At 45.0% G+C, this 18,353-nt stretch overlaps 1 protein-coding gene across 1 annotated transcript; it reads left to right on the plus strand.

Moving 5' to 3' along the window:
- Window positions 1–17,266, plus strand: dcps (decapping enzyme, scavenger). The gene is made up of 6 exons (XM_088619423.1): window positions 1–351; window positions 4,980–5,130; window positions 12,229–12,374; window positions 13,751–13,864; window positions 15,924–16,034; window positions 16,886–17,266. The coding sequence occupies exons 1-6, from the start codon at window positions 130–132 to the stop codon at window positions 17,150–17,152; spliced, it is 1,011 nt and encodes a 336-aa protein (XP_088475549.1). The 5' UTR covers window positions 1–129; the 3' UTR covers window positions 17,153–17,266.
- The last annotated feature ends 1,087 nt before the right edge of the window (window positions 17,267–18,353 follow it).

Consider the following 18,353-nt stretch of genomic DNA (forward strand, 5'->3'; position numbering starts at 1 on the left):
AGAGCAAAGACAGGCCTGAGTGGGGCGCACTTGCAAAGGGCCTCAGTGCAGCCGGAGAGCTCCTGGGTTCCTCGGCGCCTCTTTGTTAGTCGCAGAGGATTGGCTGTGTGCAGGCTTTTCAAAACCGTGATGGCGGACGCGAAGAAGCGGAGGAGGGACAGCGAGGTGGACTGCCCGAGCGCGGATGGGCAGGACGGACAGGAGCACCGCAGCGCCGAGGCCCCGGGTGACGGGGAGCCCAGCCGGGGCGGCGAGCCCGGGTCCGAGTCCGGGTGTGTGCTGGCCGGGTTCCGCACGGAGAGGGTGTTGCGGGAGTCGGCGCGGGAGAAAACCATCTTTCTCCAGGGGAAGGTACAGGACAAGTGTATTGCACTAACCATAAACAAGACCGTGTTATCATTTAGGACTTTTATTCATGCCTCGCAAATGTACGGCAGGGACCGAGGTGGAAAAAAAAGAGACTCTTCAATTTAAGAATGAAAGCTTCAGCTAAATCAGGCGAGGCGATGTATGTGCGGCTGAGACCTTCTTATATTGGTCCTGGAGATTCCCAGTCGTTAGTAACCTGCTTTTAAAGTTTCAGCTCCCGTCCGATTAGTGATACAAGCCATCTGTTTAATTAAAAGCACTCTGGTGCTTGAGGGCAGAAAAGTTAGGTTTTGGTCTCGGATGATCTCTAAACTGTGCAGCACGGCGGTGCAGGGGTAAGCATGTACTACTTCGTAGTGCTGTGGCGCTGGATTCAATTCCAGGAGTTGTATTGTGTGGAGTCTGTTTGTTCTCCCCATGTGCCCCATGTAGTTAATTGGCCCTGGTGTGTGAGTGTGTGTGTCTGTGTGTCCTGCGATCTAGTCCAGAGTGTATCCAGAAATCTGATCTCGGTCTGTTAAGTGTTGACTGACTTAAATTAAGTTCAGGTGGGTAGCTGCGTCAGCATGCATAGGCTGCAAAGGAACAAGTAATAGGTTTATTCCATGCTGGAAAAGAAGAAAGAACACAACGTTTCGGCCGTGGAGCTTCTTCACCTGAGCCTTCTTCACCTGAAGAAGGCTCCACGGCCGAAACGTTGTGTTCTCTTTCTTCTTTTTTGCAGCATGGAATAAACCTATTACTTGTTCCTTTGCTGACTTAAATTAAGAAATGGTGCTTGCCTGTTGCCTATTTACCGTAGGTATTTACATGTACAGCACTGTTACAGAAGACTGTCCTTGCTATATGCATATTGACAGGTGTATTAACCACTCTAGATACTCATCTTTTTTTTTCTTTGGATGCTTTTGTCCTCCTGGCAAGCAATAGCCACAAGGCAAGGTCCAGCCTGGATGGGACAGCAGTCCACAGGACACACACAAACACACTTGGGCTCAAACCAAGGTCAATTTTCTTAGAAGCCAACCAATGAACCAGTATTTCTTTGGACTGTGGGAGGAAACTCATGTGAAAGGGGGGGGACATCCAGACTCCACACAGACAGCACCCCAGGTCCAGAATTGACCCCAGGGCCCTAGGGCTGCAAGACGGTAATGCTAACAACTGCGCCATCGTGCCAGCCTGAAAACTTTTGTCATGAACAGAATTATGCAAAAAGAGCACAAGTCTTAGAACAGTATTGTAAAGAACAGATTGAGAACTGTTAAATAAGGTTTACTATATCAAATTCCATTCTGAAAGCAAAGCATCACTGCTAACAAAATGTCTGTTAAAATCCTGAAAAATATTTTTCTAAAATATTTTACTGTAGTTCAGTATTATTGTAGTGCAGTGGTAAAATAAGCTATAGTTTTTTTTACAATAGAACCATTTTAACTGGATACATCTTATGGATAATATATACCTCTTCATAACATTCACCTGTTAGCTGTATGACGGAGACATTATTCAATTATTGATTATAAATCTCGGATTTTTTGCATCCAAAGGTTACATTCCACAAGATTTTGCAGGAAGAGTATTAACCTTCAAAGTAAATTTCTCTTGTTTTTGTCACATTCCTTTCTTTAATTTATACACGTCACTTACTATCAGACCACTGTAGAGTCTCAGAAGTTAGTTGTAATTGAGGAATAAAAAACTGGGAAAAGTTCTCAGAGAATCAGGGTAATTCAATAACTGTCTTCAATTTTGTGGCGCTTATGGCCAAAATGTGAGTCTCTTTCAATTTCAATGTTTCTATTATTAAAGCTAGTATATGTATGTGGAGGAAAAGTGTTTGTACACAAATATCCACGAAACGTTCTCTTGTTTTATAAACTTAAAATATGTTTTCATAACAAAGTCACAATTTTGTTAGAATTCAACACAATAAACTTCCTGATGAACATTAAGGTTCCCAGTGGTTCCTGGTGACCCACACACTATTTTGATGATAATAATAATAATAATAATAATAACATTTCAACTGTTTGTTCCCAGCTGTGAATCATGCTGTAGCTTTGACAGTTTGTATTTTGTAAGTGAAATAAAATCCCAAACTTGTGACCGCAAATATTCCAGTGATGCAACTTTTTTGTTCAAATAAGAGCTGTGTGGGTCACCAGGGTCAGGACTGGGAACCACTGATATATTTTTTTCATCTATCCATCTGTGCCCTCCCTGCTTCTCCCAGTACGGGGTCGCAGGGAATCTCGGAAGCAAAGGGCGCAAGGCAGGGTACACCCTGGACAGGACGCCAGTCCATTGCAGGACACGCACACACAGACACACACTCACACCAGGGCCAGTATTCCCTGACCCTGCTAAGCACTGCGCCATAGCGCTGTTCTTTTTTCGGCTCTTTCAATAATAAAAACAACAGTTGAAGCACCTTTTTGTCTTGTAGGTTAAATAGTTTTTGTTCAGAAAATGACATGCCTTTTTGCCCCTTTAGTTCACCGTGAGGGACACCTAAATGAAAATGAAGCATCATCAGAATATTGCTTCTGTCTTTGATAAAAGTTCCTGACCAAATGAATTGTGAGATAAATCTCCTAACTGAGAGCCACGTTTGTTTCTTAACTGGAATTAAAACTTGTTTATTCGTGGTGGTGGTGGTTCTGAGGTGTGACGTGAAATGGTGTGAACGATTTTTTCCCCAAAGCTTTATTGAACAACAACTATTGCAGACAAAGGAGAAAATGTATCCAATAAGGTGAAGTGCACAAAAAAAAACTACACAGAAGACGTTGTTACCAGTTTGAACACAATTATTTAAAAGTCGTACATCCATCAATCGTTTTTGCCTCATTATTTATTTATATTTTCATACGCCGAAAACGAGACCCTGCAGTTAATTTAGTAACCGCCAGGTGGCGCTTGTAACTGTGCTATAGAGCTACCGGCCGGGATGCATCCGGTAGTTTTTGTGCCCGGGGGCATCCCTTTTGTCGAAGTAACGAAATTGCACATTTTGTGAACGCTTGAGTGGCATTTAAGCGGTACGAAATAAACAAGTGTTTTAGGGGACTCATCTGACGAACCTGGGTGACGAATGGGAGGAATTACCCCTGGGCTCTCAGAAAACAGATCCGAATCCCCCCCACATTAAAACATTTAAACCACTTTCATGTTTTTGTTTTCAGAATTTATTTTTCCCCCCACTATCGTTCCTGGGTGCAAATTGTTCTAATTCTTCACTGTTACTGGGGCAATTTACAGGATAAACTAAAACACGTCCGTTTAAGCCATTTTCAGGTGCGTTTTTAAAACCGCTAATGCTTCACATTAATTTATATTAAAATTTAGTAACTTTTAACATTACTATGTCCTATTGAATTATGTCCAGCTACATTTTTCACAGTTATTGTTCTTTTCTACTTATTAATGGTTCTGTTTTCTGTGCTACAGTGATTTAAGGTTCCAGCTGAGTTCTACAGCTCCAGTGCTAATTGATAAGTTAATTGGTCTTCTTGCCTGTTTAGACTTTTAGTTGAACTTTTCTTCGGTCGGTACAGGGTTTCAGAAACGCTGAGTTCTGTTTTCAACAACTTTTCCTGCACTTGTTTCCCATCTCCCTGACCGAACAGCTGGTACTAGTTGACCAGTTAATGACAAACGGCCGTGAACAGACAGGTGGGGGTGAGAAGCATTGTTCACATGCAAAATGAGTGTTTTTCCTGCTGCAGTGGACAAACTGGTTGCTTACACAGGGCAGGGCAGGTTTCGGCAGTTCCGAAGTTCTGAAACTCCAATATTGCTTTTCGGGTTGATACGAGTGGCAAATCACGTTTGATATTTTAAGGGTTGAACGCACGATTACAAATACCAATCGGTCAAAGTGCATTTATCATATGCACAACAATACAGCGTGATCTTATCCCTTAAATACGCCCTCTATAGAAGATTGGAAATGCATTGGCCCGTCATTAAGAACTGGCCTGGAACAGGATCCAGAAGACATGGTGTTCGTTTACATCATTGTAAAAGGGAATTAGTTTACAGCTGGCTTATTTGGTTAAATAAAGGAAATTTTTTTTGACTGAGTAATAAACCTGAATCTACAGTTGTGGCAGGCAGGGTTGTGTGAGCTGGCTCTCCTGTGTATATTTACATAGCTGTCGGTCTTCTCTAGTGTGATTTCTCTTGGGCTGGCTCTGTCGTCTTAAACCCAGGGTGCCTCCCTCCAGGTCCAGCGTGGGTTGTAGGTCTGTTTAGAACAGCTGCAGTCCTTGACAGCCATCGAGTTCACTTCGCGCAATAATGAGCTCACTGTGCTCGTTAGGAGCCGAGCTGGAATAAAAGCCTGCAGACATGTCCACACTCCGGGGTTAAAGTTGAGCAACACGTTGAAAAGGCTCTTGTTGTCTGGTAGGAGGCGAGAGATGAGATCAGGGATGACTGCAACATGAAACTTGATCTCTAGAATCAGAATCGCAGAGGCATGAATTTCACAGAATGAACACCCTATGAAACGGTCTCGATGGGGGGGGTCAGTACATACTGAATACATTTTTTTTGTCCCCCTTGTTTCTTCATCTGCCTTGCTGTTGGCCGCGTCCCCAAAGTTGGCGGAGCAGGAGGCGGTGGTGATCCTGGAGAAGACCCCCATCCGGAAGGACGCCCTGGAGGAGCTCTTCCGGAGCTCCCGTCTGGAGCTGGAGATGAGGAACGACATCTACAGCACCTATTACCTGCGGCCGCCCGCCCATCTCAGTGGTGCGTCTCAGAGCAAACCCTTCTCCGGCGGGGGGGATCTCTCGGAGTTTGATTATCGGGAATATTTCTCAGTCGTTCGGGGGGGGTTGGAGTGAAGGGTAATGCACTGGTTAACACTGGAAGGTGTTGAAAGAATATGTGCTCATTAACTGGGTGTGGTTTTCTCCGTGTTTATGCAGTTTCAAGTGGATTTGCCAAATGTACCCGAGCGCAGGGAAATCCTGGCTTGTGCATTTCCTCACATACCACATGACAACACAAATTGTTGGGGGCAAGAACATAAAACCATAGCATGCGATTAAGCGATTAAGCATGAGATTAGTACAGAATACAAGAGCAGCAGTCTACAGAAGGGTAATAAACTGATTTTCAGCAGCATTCAAATGGCAGCAGTGTGCAAAAACAAGTGGTGACTATTGTGAGTTCAGTGCAGAAGCAATGGGCAGTAATGTGAGGAGTAGGAGGATTAAGAGGTGGTGTTCAGAAATCTTATGGCTATGAGAAAGAGGCTTTCTTTAAACCTGGAGGTTCAGGCTCCTAATCGACATGGCGCCGGAGAGAGCCGATGTGTTGGCGTGTGGCTCCTCGCAGATTGTCTCTCGTGTCGTAGTTTGTGTCACTGTTGTTCACTTTAAGAACGCTACTCTTAAGTATATCAAGCCTTTCATCTGCTTTGCTAATGTTTCACACTCCTTCTTCACACTTTTCCCAGGGTCTCACGAAGTTTCCTGCACTTCTTTGCCAGCTTTGCTTTGCTTTTACCGTGGTACAGTATTCCTGGCTTTTTCAAGAGAAAGAAAAGTCTCAGTGGAGATTGGGATTTGGTTGGCCAGGAGATGTTATGGCCGGTTGGGGAGAATGTGACGTTCCTAAGTATTGATGAAACCAGGTGTGCGCTCTCTTTCATAACAGCAAGAAGAAGTTCTGGGAATATCTGTATCTTATCTTTTCTTATTTGGCAGTGTCCGACAATATTTAGAGTTTTTCTAAAAACAGAAAATACAGCTACATACTGCACGTGATAGGCACTGTGGTAGAAATATATTCTGTTGATAAGCAAATGTTGTCCAAATTGTTACACTGATTTTGTCGTAATGAATCAATATGCCTTTAAAATAACAAATGTGACAGGCAGCGCACGGAAAACTTTTCTCCGAATGAGTGTGTACTGTACAATTTCCGATAACTTTGACTCCTCTTCAAAATGCTCACAGTTGTGTTTATTTCTTTTTTTACTCTTACTTATGTGTCTAGGCTTGGACTGTTACGCCCTGGTATATCTATCCTGCATTCCTTCTCTGTTTTGGACGAAAGGGCCTCTGGATCACTTTGGGTGTTTTCTAAGGTCTTTCTGGGCTCTGTTGTGGTGGTTCAAGGTTGGATTTTCACAGTGTCCTTTGGCAGAGCTACATGCTTTATTGCTGTGTACAACCGACACATGGAACAGAGCTTTACCACATTGACTTTGTGCAACAGATGAATCATTTGAAACCGCTGTGGTTTTTGTGTGGCCTGGGTTGAAGTTGTGGTAAATATTAAAGAACCTCAGAAAACCAGTGCTGAAAATCTGATGGAAAGCTTTTGGCCATGATGCTCCATATCGCTGTGTGTTGGGGGGGGGAGGTACCACTAATATTGCTTAAATGATACTGAACGTTAAATGGCTATTTCATAAACCATATTGGTATAAGTCAGTAAACAATGAGTAAGCAAAGGTGGCTACAGGCCATCTGCTTAGAGACTCCATTATGCAGAGAGACTGTTCTGGTTTGGAGGGTGTTTAGAGTGTCCACTGCAATTTTCCACCAGGAGGACGTCTGTCTGTGAGGCAGGCCTGTGATTGGGGTTGGCCTAACGGCTAATACCTTCCAAGAGGCGAAGGACTAATGTAAGATGGCCGGCAAGTATATGAGAAGCAAGGTAGGACATAGCTCTGATTGCCCTTGGCTGCACCCAGGGGGAAATGTGGGCTCAGGCACTGCCTGTCCTTGGAAACCATTTGGAAATAGAAGTTAGTCAGTGTTGCGAAGAAATGTTTGAGTTTGCACCTCCTTCCTGGTCCGTTGTCTCACTAGTTCGGGAAAACGACAGGCCTGCTTGATTTCATTTCCGATTACAGGTGACATGTCATCTGGTTATTTGGAATTGCCATTACTTTTATTATTTACCATTTTATTACATCTGGCAACAGTGAGGATATTTGGGTCGCATAAGACCCATTGCTGTTTTACAACCAGAGAAACTGATAATAAATGAACATGGGGAAAAAAAATAAATTCTAGCCTGATTAGAAAGTATGGATATATCATATATGCTTTCTGGTTTTTTGGTTTTATTTTAGGCTTTGATTTAAAACCATTATAGCAGTTAAATGAATCAAATAAGGTTATGCTGATAAACAGTGTATATACATACGGTAAATATGAGAAAGGAAAAAAAATTCTGATTGAAATGGAAATAATGAGGTATCCTTTAAAGGGCAACTAAAATATCTTTAAAAATAACCAAACTGCTAGCACATGACAGTAGCTGCTGTGATGGAAGGGAAGGACTCAAGACTAAAGAGTGATAAGATAAGATCACTTTATTGGCCCTATACAATTTCTTAGGAATTTGTCTTTACGCATACCCCAGCTTGCTCTCCATGAGACACACAAACAGGGAGAGAAGCTTGGGGTCAGACCGCAGGGTCAGCCATTTATACAGCGCCCCTGGGGCAGCTGGGGTGAAGGGCCTTTGCTCAGGGGCCCAGCAGAGCAGGATTCCTCTGCCGGCTGCGGAATTTGAACCGGCAACCTTCCAGCCACAGGCGCAGATCCTTAGACACAGAGCCGCCGCTCCGCCCCCCCCCCCCAAACGAATCGAACTGCTTGGAAGGCAGCTATGCGCACCACTCTACAACCAGTGCACACAGAATACCTCAACATGAAGTGTTTATGATCTTGTGTTCTGTAGTGGGTAGTTGCTGGCTATTACAGGTTAACATTGCTGGAAAAGCTGAACAGGATCAGCGGCCTGAAGAGTGGGGTTCCGAGGTAGTACAGGAAGTTGATCAAGGTGATGTCTGTGATCAGGTGGTTCCAGCACTGGGGGGTACAATACAGGTGAAGGCACAGCCTGGGGTGAACTCATCCAGGCAGCCAGCAGTGAAAGGGAGAGAATGACCTGCACTTTTCTGTAATGTTGCCTTTTTTCCTCTTTGCATTTTGGATCTTGTCCAATCTCTTAGTTCTCCACGGGTTTTCCCTGTCCATGGTATAAAACTGTGCCATGGGAGCATCAAAACATCTGAAAGAACAAAGACGGTTTGAGAACACTGAGTAGGCTGCAGATCACTGTGTGCTTGTAATCACCCAGACCTCTCAGTGTCTCATTCAGAAACCTTGATAACTGATAAGCCAGAATGAGACACAGAAGCGATCCTTGCCAGGCAATTTTTTAAATGTATCCCTTTTCGTATCTTTTACTTCTGAAATGATCGTCATAATGGATTACGGAGATTAACAGGCATTAGAAATTAATCTGCCCCAGAATCGGTCTGCACTCAGACTGGCCATGTTTTGTCTGCACCGCCTGGCTGTTTTTTTAATACACGTGGAACGCAAGATTAATCTTGGGTAGGTGAGGTTGTTCTAAGAGGCTTTTGTTGCTCAAGTTTTTTTTTTTGAGGTTAGGGCTTTGCTGCCACAGCGAAGGCTATGATTCATTGCCCGGCCTGAAAGCTTGCTTTGTTTCTGCACAAATGTGACACCCTTGAAGGTAAACAGAGAATTTTGAATAAAAAAAATAATAAACTGGAACAGAACTGAATTAAATGGAAGGGACAGGTGAAGATTCTGTTGAAAGGAAGAAGGAAGGACAGTAGAGTGAAAAAGAGAACTTAAGGAAAAAAATGTTTAAATACCAGAAAATTAAATGCTTACACATAAATGCCAGGATTATGAATGAAACAATACAAGAGAGAGAAGCCACTGTAATAGCAGGCAATTGCAATGATTTTGGATTCACCAAAATATTTAAATTAGTTAGATGTGGCCTCATCTCATTGGTAACCTTCCCACATTTTGTCGATTTGACCCTTAATTGGAGTTTAGTTCCTCGTCCAGCAGGTTGGCAGTCAAAACTGCTGGGAAGGGTGATGCACAGTTTTCCTATGCTTTCCTTTCAGGTTGGTTTGAAATTGCTGAAGATTAAGAAATAATAAAAAAAACACTTCCAGGTGATTCAGTATCAATGCAATCTCACCTTGCAGGTGTGGAACATCTTAAAACGGCCTTACTTTGGTCAGGCAGGTGCTTTGCAAAGGGAAATGTTTGAAGAAGGATGACGTCAGACTGAGCAGGAACTGCTCCTTGAAGACAGTTTCCAGCTGTCATCGTACTGCCTTTTCCCATTGTATCTCTGTTGAGTGAACTTTCTAAGCATGGCATAATGCATGGTCATTTTTCACTTCTTTGTTCATGTTTGACATTTTATTGTTTAAACCCCTTTGAGTGTATTACTACTGGATACTGAGGTCTCCTTCAACAGCTAAGCTTTTTTGTTCTGCAAATCTAAGATGTAGTGCCATACGGGTTAGTAGGAATTGAGGGATTTCATCATTCTGCTTTGCTTAGACATTTCTGTCTCGTGTTGCTGCCATCGCCTTGAACTGAACAGCATTATAAACGACGGAACTCCAAGCACACTAAATGTGAACAGCTTTCGACTTTCAGAGACGTGTTTGTGGGACATTGCTTTGACTGGTGGAGCATTATGTCATTCAGTGTTTCTAGTGAGGAGCCTCCCTGTAACAACAAGCTCTTCAGGGGTGATTAGTGAAGTCAAAGTGCAGTATGTCTGTAATTGCAGAAGTATCATCACCGCCTGCAGTTGCTAGGGATTAGGCTCCTGTGTTTGGAGAGGCAAATGAGAAGTCGAGTGTGGACCCAGATTGTGAAGAGCCAGTCTCTGCCACTGAAGACTGGCCTTTCCAACTAGCAACAGCTTTTTCAAATGATGTTACATCACATCTGTCCTATTTAATGCACTGTATTGAGTGTTTGTTTTATTATAATGTATCGGTGGTGTATCTAAACCATGTTTTTTGTCATGTTGCAGCAATGTTCAGACCTCCGCTGCTCTGATGTTAACAGAATCTAAAATCCATGAGCCTGTACCGCCTGCTTTAGTCTTATTGCACTGGCTCCCTGTAGATTTCAGAATAAGATTCGAGATTTTGCTGCTCGCCCGTCTGAACTTGAATGGTTTGCCAAGTGAGTACATCAGTGAACTCTTAACTCCCGACACACCTACAGACCATAAGAAACGCGTCAGTCTCTGGCCTTCTTTCAGTTCCCAGTGCTGAAACTCCAAACACGGGGAGACTGAACTTCCTGTTCTGTTACTCCAAGAATGCGGAATGACTCCCCACTGCGTATCACATTTCTGCAAGTCAGTCAGCACTTGAAACCTGCCTTAAAACTCATTTTATGGTCTTTTATCCCCATATAGTTCACTGTGTGGATTTGTGTATACCCCTCTCCTGTTTCATTCTTTTTTTTTTCCATAGCATATTGAAATGTTGCACCGTAAAAGGCGCTATATATAATCAGATTTATTAGTAGTAATTCCCCATGTCTAGGTGACATGTCTATGTGTTATATATAAATATAATTCAAAACATTTTACACTCAACACAGATCCCCCAGAATGAGTAATAAATAGAAAAATAGTTTTTCTCACTAATTTGCCTTGAAAATATCCTTTATATCATACAGGTGTTAGAGGAGGATGACGCTGCAGATTAATGTTTTGGAAGGGGTTCTCTTAAGATGTGTGAAACAGTGGGGCAGAAAGTGAGAAGCAGAGGTGTGTGAGTGGAACACTTATCCTCCGCCCTGCGAACAACCAAACTCTCACTTTTTCACGCTTTGCATTGCATTGCCTGGACAGACACGCACGTGCTGTGACTGAACCCACCAAAGGGTTTATCAGCAACCCCCAAAGCGGTCTGCAGCTCAGGCTCTGATAAGATGTGTGCATTCTGCCTTGTCACCCCACAACCACCCGGGAAAAATATGCCGTCCGGCGACCTACGAGCGGAAGTCTTGAAGCTTCAGTTTGGTTTGCCGCTGATGATGCTCGCTTGGCGGGTCCCGGAGCCGGCAGAGGAATCTTACTCCGTGGGGCCCCTGAGCAAGGCCCTTAACCCCAGCTGCTCCAGGGGCGCTGTACAATAGCTGACCCTGCGCTCTGACCCCCAGCTTCTCTCCCTGTCTGTGTGTCTCATGGAGAGCAAGCTGGGGTATGCAAAAAGACAAATTCCTAATGCAAGAAATTGTAAAGGGTTAATAAAGTAATGTTAAGACACTGTGAACAAGGTACACGCGTTTTTTTATATAACACATAGCGAGATGCAGGTAGCATATTGTGATGCCATGTCATTTGCGCTGTTGGCAATGTTAAACTCTTGTGGGAGGCTCTGATCAGTGGCTCTTATTACATCGCACTGTAGGGCTTCTGTGGGGAGGTCTATGGCGCGAAAAAAAGACACCCGATCTCAAGTAGAAACAAGGCACTTCCTGTTTTGAAACTGCACTCCCTTCACCTTTCTGTGCTTTCTTTCCTGGCTTTTTGTTGTCTGCATAGACAGGACAGCGCAGGTAAAGTCAAATCACCTTTGAAGTTCCTGTTTCACTCCGGCTGACAAGCGACATGGCGGCATGTCACTCTTGCACGTCTGCCTCTGCGGCCTATCGCGTTTGCGAAATGTTTCCTGGAAGTGGTCAGGGCACCCGGCTGGCTGTCGCTCTTTTTCCCCCCAGATAATTCAAGCCTTAAATGGGGCGAGGTACCGACGGCCGAGAATTCAAACTGTTGAGAACGAGAGAGTGGTGCGCGCTCCATGTTAGAACCGTTAAAGGGCAGAAGGCAAGTTGTCGGGGGGTGGGTGTGATAGGGCATTCCTAAAGTTCTTGTAGGATAAAAAACAGACAAGGGCTGAATGTGAGACTCACTCATGTTTACTGGGTACTTGCCAATCATGTACGGGTTTTGTTTTCAGTTCAAGTAATTGGAGAGGGACTCTGCATCTCCTTTTTTTTTTTTAAACCCCAGAAATAAAGACGACGGTGGTGTGCCCGGCCACCACAAAACATGTGAAGAAGTACCTGCAGCAGGAGCTGTTTCTGATGGAGGAGAGTGGAGAGGACTACCGCCGAATCACCTGCCCCTACATACTCAGCCAGAGCTTCAGTGTGCAGGTCAGTGCCTGCCTCTCTGGAGCACCGAGATAGGCATCTGTGACACCACGAGAAGGAATAGCAGCGATATCGACGCCCTCCTCTTCCCGTAAATTTAGGCATCGCAAAGAATGAGGATATTGGAGCCAAAAATAATAGAGATTTCCAGGTGTTTGTCTTGATTGTGTAACTGCATAGTTTTTGGTTGTGCTGGGCATCAAGAGTTATTCATTTCTTGGATAATGTAAATTCATAACATCGTATTGGCAGGTAGTCACGTAGTCCTGACTTTCTCCCCAGTGCCAGCCTGTTAAACCTAGACGATGACTGCAATTGTTTCAGACAAACCTTTTTGTCCCCTTTCATTATCCTTGAAGCCGATGACCATTAGACACGGTCTACTGCCGGAGTGTGTTCTGCATTTTGAGAACAATGCCTCCTTGATCCATCACAAAAAGTTACCTGGAAGTTGATAGAGCAGTAATTACTAACTGAGTCGCATAAAGTAACGCAAATGTAGCCTGTCTGGGAAATGTATTTTTATTCCATTTCATTATACTGTGTACGTGTGATTGCGGCGGCTGTCTTAACTATATTACAGTGCTGAGAAAAGACCTGTCAGTCCCCTAGGTTGGTCTATATTTTCGTATGTTTTAGGCCATTTTTTTTTGAAGCAGGTGTTGTTTTTTTGTGTGACCCAGCCTCATCTTTGCCCTCATCACCTTCCCTGACAGATATCCTGCGGTCCAGCCAGTCAGTGCTAGGATTGTCATTCTGTGTAGCGATATGGTCTTTTTATCCAGTGAGACAGAGAGACCCCAGCTCAGCTTGGCAGGGGGGGGGTATGAAGTCCCGTCTGTACATCTTTGGGTGGGTCCTAGTGGGTACCAAAGTTCAACTACAGGGGCAGAACTCAAAGAAGAGCGATGGCTGCCCCCTACAGGTCGATCGTGGTAAAAGCAGAGGGACCGGGTCATTGGTTACACAGCTTAGGAACAAGTGATTACAGTCACTGCATTAGCAAAGCGTGGCTTTTAATTGTGACCTTGCTTCTCCATGATTTTTAAATCTGATCTGTGCTTTTTTTCCCCCCCTATTCTTTATAAAAATGATAGATTTTACCCAGCATTACAATATTTTATGTGTGGTCTATATTAGGTGGCATCAGTCTGGTAACCCCACACTTTGTTCACTTCATAGTAAACCAGAGCAAGGCACGCATGTACAGAAATCACCACAACAGTCAGAATATAAAGGAAGTGGACATGAGTGGGGCAATATTGTCCTGCATCTCTAGTATGTTGAATTTCAGTTGCTGAGAACATAGCAGTTGAAGGGTCCTGCTCATTTGCAAGATTAATCCTGATGTTTAAAGTAGACATTTGATTGTGTTGCAGTGGGTTTACAATATTTTGGAAAAGAAGGCGGAAGCTGACAGGATCGTTTATGAGGATCCAGATCCGGACGTTGGCTTCGTCCTGCTCCCGGATTTTAAGTGGGACCAGAAGCAAGTAAGTGGGGTCGTTCTTGGGTCTCGGGTCTGCAGGGCAGAGTCTCGGGTCAGCCTGTTCAATGTCCACCTGCAGTCAGTGAGCAGTTGCATCTCAATGGACTCGACCTGGGAGTCCATTGAGGACAAGTGATGATGATGACAAAAATCTGGTGAATGTAAATGATGATTAGAATCTGGAATAAATAAATAGTGGTAGACCTGTAAGTGTGTAAGGCGGCTTACAAACAAAACTTTCCTCTACATTTGGTAGCAATTAGCTAATTAATCTTTCTCAGCCAGCTGCTTTATGAATGGTTTCAGGGCCTCATTTTCTACAGCATTAGCCAGCAGCTATGTCACCCTGCAGCTCCCAGCTGGCAGCCCCACTGCAGCTCAGCAGGTGTGAGCCTGGCCAGTACCTGGATGGGAGACCTCCTGGGAAAAAGTAAGGTTTCTGCTGGAAGAGGTGTTAGTGGGGCCAGCAGGGGGCGCTCACCCTGCAGTGTGTGGGTCCTAATGCCCCAGTATAGAGACGGGAACACTATACTGTGAAAAGGGTGCTGTCCTTCGGATGACACATAAAACCGAGGTCCTGACTCTGTGTGGTCGTTAAAAAAAATCCCAGGGTGTTTCTCGGAAAAAAGTAGAGGTTTTACCCCAGTGTCCTGGCCAAATTTCCCTTGGCCTTTACCAATCATGGCCTCCTAATAATCCCCATCTCTGAACTGGCTTCATCACTCTGTTCTCCTCCCCACTGATAGCTGGTGTGTGGTGAGTGTACTGGTGCACTCTGGCTGCCGTCACATGATCCAGGTGGGGCTGCACACTGATGGTAGTGGAGGGGAGTCCCCATTACCTGTATAGTGCTTTGAGTAGAGTGTCTAGAAAAGCACCATGTTACGTGGAAGGATTATTAACATGGTTGGACATTTTGTTTCAGACACCCTTAGTGTATCTTAATTTGACTTTCCAGTGCATCTCTTCTTCGTCTGCTGCTTGTGACCTCACTTTGTTTGCTCCTTATTTAGGGCGACATACAATGTAGGCAACTTTTCTAATGTGTCACAGTCCAAACAAACAGATAAGATAAAAGTATAATAAAAAGACCCAGTGGCTTGCACAAATCAGGCTAGACGTGCAACGCAGCGCAAAGCAGAGATGGCTCTATGCCTAAGGATCTGTGCCTGTGGCTGGAAGGTTGCCAGTTCGTATCCCGCGGCCGGCAGAGGAATCCTACTCCGTTGGGCCCCTGAGCAAGGCCCTTAACCCCAACTGCTTCAGGGGCGCCGTATAAATGGCTGACCCTGCGCTCTGACCCCAGGCTTCTCTCCCTGTCTGTGTGTCTCATGGAGAGCAAGCTGGGGTATGCAGAAAGACAAATTCCTAATGCAAGAAATTGTATATGGCCAATAAAGTAATGTTATCTTATCTAACTGTTCCACAGAACCATCTAGGTAGGCACACAAAATAAATAGGAATGAAACCGTATCAGTCATTTATAGGTAGAACTCACACTGCCAACACCATGTCACCACCTTTTCATATTCTGAATAGTTGTACCTCGTCCCCAATCATCGCCCTTGTTTCAGAGCTACAGTGAGGCGATGCCCTCAGTCTGCACGAATGACATCCACGGCGCCGCTTCAGGTTTTCCTACTTTTTTAATTTCCTTTTTTAGAAGAGCAGTGTCTCTCAGCTTAGTCTTTTCAAGCCGAAAAGATTTGCCGGTGACTCCTCTCATCCCGGAACACTTTTGCCTCAAAACCTTGTCCGGCGAGGTCACCACCGGTCGATCAAAACCAGATCAGATTCCTTGTGCATGTAACGTGCTTAGCAAAATAAAGTGATTACTGGTTACACCTACTGTACACCACGGATTTGATCATTTGCTAAGTGCATGTGCCACAGTGCCATTGCGTTTGTTCGGGCAACTTGTATCTGAAGCAAACTGCAGTTTACGGTGTGGGTGTCGTAGATGGGGGGACGGGGCATGAGAAAAAAGACAAATGCTACCGGCTGAAAAAAAAATGTTCAGATCAAGTTTCAGACGGGATCTGTGTTCCGTTCTCCCTTTGCAGCTGGATGACTTGTACCTGATAGCTATCGTGCACCGACGGGACATCAGGAGCCTGCGAGACCTCACTGCAGCGCACCTGCCTCTGCTACTGAACATCCAGCAGCGCGGACAGGTGAGGGAGCCCAGGGCCGCCCATCCTGATGTGCATTGGTCAGAAACTCTTAGCCGTGAGACTCATTCCAAGAGGTCCCATCAGCAGGTGGCTGGCTCGCCCCCCGGCAGCATTAGTGGTAAAGGTGGCCAGGTCAGAGGGTCGGGTCACGGCTCTTCTGTTTTATTTCTGTTTCTGAATTTGGGCCCAGCCACTAGTGCACTTCATGAACACTCGGGCCCTGAAAACTGCCTTAACTGGCCTAACGCATTCCATCTTGACGTTTTGAAAGCCAGCTCTCGTCCGGGGTGTGGCGCCTCCTATGGAAACCAGGAGTGCCCCCTGGCCCTCGGCGGAGATGTGAAAGGTCAATGTGTTCCATACGCTGCAGAAATTCTAGCAGAGTCACGTAGAAACTCTGAAATGGCTTTGTGCGGTGTCTCAAGAATCGGTTGCTTTCCACAAAACGGGAGTGGCCTGAAGGCAGAGCCAAGTCATTTGGAAAGGTAATCGGTCCTATTCCACTCATTGGCATTCTCCTCCTTACTGTAAGGGTGTTTGATGATTGTCAGTACGATAACCCAGCCCATAAAAAAGTATTTTATAAGACGCACGTCTGCCTGCTGGACATTTTGGGAGTGTGCTTTGTCGACCATTCCACTCTGGGCATAGAATATCTCGCTATCTATTTGTGCAGCACACAAACAAAATTCGCCTCTTCGCTCATGAATCACGCAGGGCTAAATGAGATCTCTAAACTAGATAAAAGCCTGTTTGTCCTGCATATGCGTGTGCGGAATACAAAAGCCGGCTAATGGGAATGTTGTTGGCTGGAGATGAGTAACGGGGAAAAAAAAATGCTTGTCCTACAGGCCGCCATCTTGAAGAGCTATGGGATTGCTGGGAACAAGCTGCGTGTTTATTTGCACTATGTGCCCACTTACTACCACCTCCACGTTCACTTCACCGCCCTGGGCTATGAGGCGCCGGGCTGTGGGGTGGAACGGGCCCATCTCCTCTCTGATGTGATCCAGAACCTACGGGCGGACTCCCAGTACTACGTCTCTCGCGCCCTGGCCTTCGCCTTGCGCGCAGACGACCCCCTGCTGCAGAGGTTCAGAGACGCGGGGAGACTTTAACGGAAGGAGTTTTTAACGTGCAGCGCAACTTGTCACGTTTGCCGTACTGCACTTTTGACATTTGATGTTTTGATATCTATTTTTTTTTTTTTAATAAAACTGGTTTGAACACTGTGCGGTTTGTGGTTGTTTTTTTTTCTAAACAAGCTGGGGTAACGAGTAACAAGTTACAAAGCTCAACAGGTCTTGTGATGTTCGCGTGATTCCCAGTCACCATGAGATGCTAATACGATTGTCTTTTTACCCTTTGAGGTGACACAGGGTTAGACATCATAAATCCTCCCTTAGGTTTTCACCCAGACTGTATGGATATGCATCTCCTCTCCCTTGTAGATAATTGTTGTGGATTAACGAGAATTCTGTACCAGAAAAGTTACTGCTGGGAGGCCTTGAAGATTAAAAGTGTGATCCGAGTGGAGTTTGCATGTTATTCCGTGCGTCTATGTGCGAGAGCTACCTCTCGCCGTACGCAGACCTGCTCGTCCAGTGACGAGCGGGCTAGTTGACGTCTTTTAATTGAGTCTGCGTGTGAGAGCTCTGCGACTGCTGGACCAGCCTCCGAGAGCATAATCTTGTCTGCTCTGGAATCCAGGTTATTCATAGCTGCAGAAAACGAGGTGTGGTTCTAAAAAAATAAAGCGAGTTGTTATTAATAGGTACATTTCTCAATAGTGGAGTCTTTATGTTGACTTCATCTTGAAGCAGATAAGATGAAAGAAAAACAATTCCAAGGAACTGTATGCACTGTTGATTTAGAGTTTAGCAGTCCCGTTTAGAAATTTCAGTCTGGCCTATATTTCCATTTTCTCTAGACCTAAGGGAAAGGTACTGGACTGCATCATGCCACCTAGCAGCCTTTTTTGTAAGAAAGAATGGGGTAAAATTACTAAAAGCTTGTGCTATGAAGGAGATTGATGCACAGTTAACGTCTAGTTGAAGACTGCTGAGGACAGGTGACACCAGTTACTGAACTGAGGGTTCCACACACTGTATGGATTCAGTCCTGGTCCAGAGCCTGGTCAGTACCTGGATGGGAGACCTCCTGGGAAAAACTAAGGTTGCTGCTGGAAGAGGTGTTACTGGGGCCTGTAGGGGGCGCTCAACCTGTGGTCTGTGTGGGTCCTAATGCCCCAGCTTAGTGATGGGGACACTGTACTGCAGAAAGGTACCGTCCTTCAGAGGTCCTTACTCTCTGTGGTCA

This window comes from Lepisosteus platostomus, chromosome 25, assembly GCF_059453375.1.
Source record: "Lepisosteus platostomus isolate fLepPlt1 chromosome 25, fLepPlt1.hap1, whole genome shotgun sequence".
In the NCBI taxonomy this organism is placed as follows: Eukaryota; Metazoa; Chordata; class Actinopteri; order Semionotiformes; family Lepisosteidae; genus Lepisosteus; species Lepisosteus platostomus.